Source organism: Physella acuta, unplaced genomic scaffold, assembly GCF_028476545.2.
Source record: "Physella acuta isolate Inbredline_101_S28 unplaced genomic scaffold, ASM2847654v3 ptg000182l, whole genome shotgun sequence".
Classification (NCBI taxonomy): domain Eukaryota; kingdom Metazoa; phylum Mollusca; class Gastropoda; family Physidae; genus Physella; species Physella acuta.
Window position 1 is genome coordinate 2,501 of NW_026731701.1, and position 5,000 is coordinate 7,500.

The 5,000-nt window shown below is 40.3% G+C and overlaps 1 protein-coding gene across 1 annotated transcript in view; it reads right to left on the reverse strand.

Annotated features, from left to right (window-relative positions):
* Window positions 1–5,000, reverse strand: part of LOC131936623 (deleted in malignant brain tumors 1 protein) — a gene marked incomplete at its 3' end in the record, with an annotated part of 16,317 nt that overhangs the window by 2,486 nt on the left and 8,831 nt on the right. The window contains 4 exon segments of the mRNA XM_059293686.1: window positions 905–993; window positions 1,950–2,131; window positions 4,335–4,582; window positions 4,728–4,887. Coding sequence (XP_059149669.1) covers window positions 905–993; window positions 1,950–2,131; window positions 4,335–4,582; window positions 4,728–4,887 — 679 coding nt within the window.

The window sequence follows — 5,000 nt, forward strand, 5'->3', positions numbered from 1 at the left end:
TTCCTTGGTGTTGCTTTTCTATTAACTGTACAACCTGCGGATCAAGTTCCTCGTAGCCTAAACTTTTCTCGTATTTTTTCAAAGCGGAAAATCTCTTGCAAAACCGGCTCGTGTTTAAAAATCTCATTTATCAAGACTCTTATACGTGGAAGTAATTGGTACCATTCCTCATTTATGTTATTTCGTTCTTTACCCATTCTATCTTAATCTGATTAAAACACAAAAATATGGATTTTTCTTTGCATCTAGATATATTACGCTTTATATATATATCCACAGTCCACCGCCACGACACTTAAATAACATTTAACCGAATCAGCCAAGTCCTCTCAAACCGCCCGCATACAAACAAAATTTGTAACTAACATATTTTTGCATATATTATTATTATTATTATTTCATTATAGAAAATCAGTTGTTGAACTTTATTAGAAACAAACGTTACGTTTTTATTTTTAATCTAATGCGCGAAATAGCAGAGGGTCTATTTAATTTAATTCTCGTAAGATTATTCTATACCACCTAATATGAAGTACGTTATTGAATGCGCAAACAATTAAAACCATACTAAATAGCAGAGTGTTTGCAAATAAAAATAAATAAGCAAAATCAATGGCAGTTGTATGAAACGTATTCATACCACCCTAACACTCGAGATAGCAATTTTAAACAATATCCTCATCCAGCGTTTATTCCAGAATTTTTGCTCCATGGGGGACACTGAAATTTTCGAGGGGGGTGGGTGCACTGCTAAAAGTATATATTTTTCTATATAAATTCCATTTCGAACGGGGGCGGGGGCGGTAGACGTTCTTCGGTGTGAAGTGGGGGGGGGGGGGGGGGGGGGGAGAGGCTCCGCCTAGAGATGCCTGAAAGAAACTCTATCCTCATCCACCTCCATTACCTGAATCTTTCAGCGTTGGTCAGTTCGTCTCTACCAGTTAACCTCTCGTAGTTCAGGTAGTTTTGGTAAATGTTGTGGGTTCCGTTAGACTGGTAGGTAATAAAAGAACACACCGTTTTATACCGTCAAAAATCAAATAACAACTATTGGTTGTAAACTATTCACTTAAAAACTGTGACTCACTATAATCAAGTAGCTAGAGGGTAAAAAAGGCAGCTAGGCATATTGCTAAAACCACACCATCCCTACATACACCGAAGTCACACAAACATGGGAACTCTACTTCACTTGCGCTATAGACCGGTCAGATTCGAAATGAGAACTTTTCTACTATTTTTACTTTCTCGTATATACGAAGTATAGAGAAAGTCTTGTAATTGTGCAAAAAAAAAAATCGAGATTTTTTACAAATCTCGACGTTTTACATCTCACTGATACGGAAAAACATAATTTTGCAATCTTGTCCGTATGTCTGTGTGTCTGTGTGTCTGTGTGTGTGTGTGTGTGTAAACACGATAACTTGAGTACCGTTACAGCTAGGTTGATGAAATTTCATATATAAGTATTTTATCAAAATCGTAGATCCGTATCAACTTTTGAGCGATTTACGATAACCGGAAGTGGTACTTTTCCTACTTTGAAATTTTCAAAAGCCTATAACTTGAGTACTATTTCAGATAGATAAACGAAATTTCACATGTAAGTAAAAGATCTAATTCTCTACCTTCTGTTAAATTTTGAGTCCATTTCCGTTGACCGGAAGTAGTAATTTACGCTACTTCCGATTTTCTCAAAAAAACTAATGTAAATTTTTAAAGTACTAATAATATTGCGCACTATTATGCACTTTTTTATTTAGCGTTCACTTGGTGTGAAATTCTTTTGTCTACGAGATTTTATTCTATTTTTAAAACTTTAAGTATTTAAAATGGATTAAAAATCATGTCTATAGCCCGAGTTCCCATCCCTTGTTATTTTATATTAGAATATTCGAGAAAGTTTAGGGGAGATCACTCCCGGTTTATTCTATATGCTAAATACTTACCGTGAGAGTGGTGCCACACTCATAGAGCGGTATGGTCACATTGACATTATTATTTACGGTAATTGCACGTGCATTTGGACATCCCGTCAGCCCTCTGATAGGCAGCCACTCCACGGAGTTGGTGCTGTACACGAAAGACACCACAAAGCTATCAGCAGTACAGTTGACTTGTGGGGCGGGAGCTTTTTTTAAATACAAATATTTGGAAAGTCAGACAAAAGACAAGGTACCGTCGTCTCAAACATAAGACACTAGCTAATCAAATAGAAGAAACACAAAGAAAGTTAAGACAAAGCATTATAGCTAACATATGTCGGTTTCCTAGGCATCGTTTGTAATGTGGGTTGTGGGTGAAAGCAACTCTGGAGACGATATTTAATAGTTGATGAAGGAAGTAGGGACAAGTTAATTACGAAATTACACCAAACTTTTAAATTATAAAAATGTAATGTTTAAAACTGTAATTTTGATGCTATTTCGCAGTGTTGAAGGCAATTTACCAAATCTAGACCCAGAGGCGTAGCGAGGGGGGGGGGGCGGTGGGGGACATATGTCCCCGGGCGCCGACTTTAGGGGGGTGGGCGCCAAATTGAAAGTTTGAGGGGGGGGGGGGTGCAATTGAAAAGTTTGAGGGGGGGGTGCAAATCGAAAGTTTGAGCGGGGGGGGGGGGGGGGTGTGTAAATGAAAAGTTCGAGAGAGGGTGGGGGTGCAAATCGAAAGTTTGTCCCCGGGTGCCGGGAAGGTTCGCTACGCCTCTGTCTAGACCCATCAGTTGCAAAATCAATTGGTAATCAATTTTGAGTGTTTAATCAAATACAACATAGCTATTTTATAAGGGTTTTGTCAACGCCAATCATGTACTTTTAGACGTGTGATCTCACTATGATCTTCTGATTTGATCATGTAAAAGATGCATATTGCGTCATTTGAAAAACTCTACAGGAGGGGTTGCTTAACGTGTTACTAATCACTATTTTTATCAGTGTAAACTTGTTTTCGGAAGTGCTTATATCCGCCAACGATAGAGGTAATACGCATCGTGTTTATATCCTCTCACAACCTTTCTCTAAATTTAGCTTCCATTTACAAGCATACATATTTTTTAAGAGTTTTTTTTAAGGAAGTGTATATTTTTAGAATTTTAAAGAAAGGTTGGTTTTATTAAGAATACTCTTATTTTTTACAAAATGCTTCAAACGCTGCCTTGCTCTATCTATTTAGTGGCAGCTGTCTTTTATAGGTTTCTGGTACGACACCAGTCATCATTTTGTTTTTTTGTTTGTTCTTATTGGTGCGAAGGGCATTAATATTATAATCCTTTGACATATTGTATCTTACTTAGTGTTAGGGGTTAGGGGCTAGATTAAGTGGTTAAGGCTAGGGCTAGGACTAGGAATAGTCTACGTAGAAGTGGTTTTGTTTTTCCTCAGACAATATCGTAGACAATATTTTGTAAAGGAAATACGCCAGGTGCTTATATGCTCTAACAACCTGTCACGGAAATAAACACTGCACTTATAACCTATCTACCTTGAGATGATATTTAGGCCCATATATCTTTGACCGATTGCGCAAAAATAAGCTCTACCCTTTTTTCAAGTTATTTATATGTAAACGATGTCGGTGCTATATTTCTTGGATCATAGTTGTTGATGCGCTGGTATGTCAACACTACCTCCCAGGCGCCCCAGGGTGTGCTGTATGAAAGTCTTGAGTGTACGTAAATCGCCCTCCGTAATGTAATAGTGAGACAGAACACCTCTCCAGGAGTCAGGGGTGTTCCAGGGCTCTCTCGGCAACCACCGTTTACAATACATGGTAGCCCCCACTGTCCCTTTTTAAAATGGACGTAGGCGCCATAGCGCTCACGTGGGAGCCCGGATTGCTCATGGACATCGATCGCAGGGACGCCGGCGGATGATTTGTTGAATCAAGTTGTACCTTTGAACCCCTGTGCAGGACACCCAATCAACTGATCCCAGGTGCTAAGATAAGCGCTAGGAAACTGGGCGCAAAATGTCAATTAAAACCTTTTTAAAACTGTTTCAAAGCAGAAGAATTTGGTGGGTGGAAAACTGGTTCCTGAGTAACGTCATTTCACCTCTGACGTTTTGTGACAAAAACAAATTGGGTGGGGTAAACATTAAAAATAGCCTTAATTAAATCGCGTGCGTAACTAATTGGTTCGGCATCTTTTCTCTCCCCGCCGCAACACCTTGGTGGCTCGGGCACGTTATAATTTCGCCACTATGTGAACTTGCTAATGGCTCAATTTGTGAATAGTTAAACTATCTCCCCCCCCCCCCCACGCGCATTGCGGCTATTTAACGTCACGGTAGTTCCACCACTACATCAGTTATAAACACCCCCAACAAAGTACGTACGGTTTTGAAATGGCGACTGCTCCTGTTGATTCAGGCACTGGACACCGGCGAATTCTGTGAACTGGGCGAAGTCCCCCGCTGGACTCACACCCTTGCAGTTGTTTGACCCCCACCTGGAGTGTGGGCAGTCTGAGATGGACGCCTCGGTTCCTTGACACCTGACGTCATCTAAAACTATGGGTTCGTTAATTGTGATAGTTGTTGTGAATATTTCCAGAACAGCGGGTCTTGGGCGAATTTCATCGGATCTGCAACGAAAAAAAATTGTTAGGAAAATAGAGTTAGCTTGTGTACAACAGCAGAGTTAAAGATTGGTACGTCGGTCTAACTTACGTCTGTCAAACTTACGTCTGTCTAACTTACGTCTGTCTAACTTACGTCCGTCTAACTTACGCATAGTTCAGCTCCCGACACACCACCGTAGCGTCCAGCTCGCTCCACTCGTCATCACAGACGTACCCCCAGGTGCCAGTGGTAGGGTTTCTCACCTGGACATAGCCCATCCCCTCCACCCCCTCCGCAGTCCTAAGCCGGATGTTCCCCTCGTTGATAACTAGAAATATACATATATAAAATTATATATTTAACCATAATCATATTAACTGAGATGGCAGGACAAAGTGCCGAACATAGAACTATGGAGGAAAGCTAGGCAGGAGCCTTTGG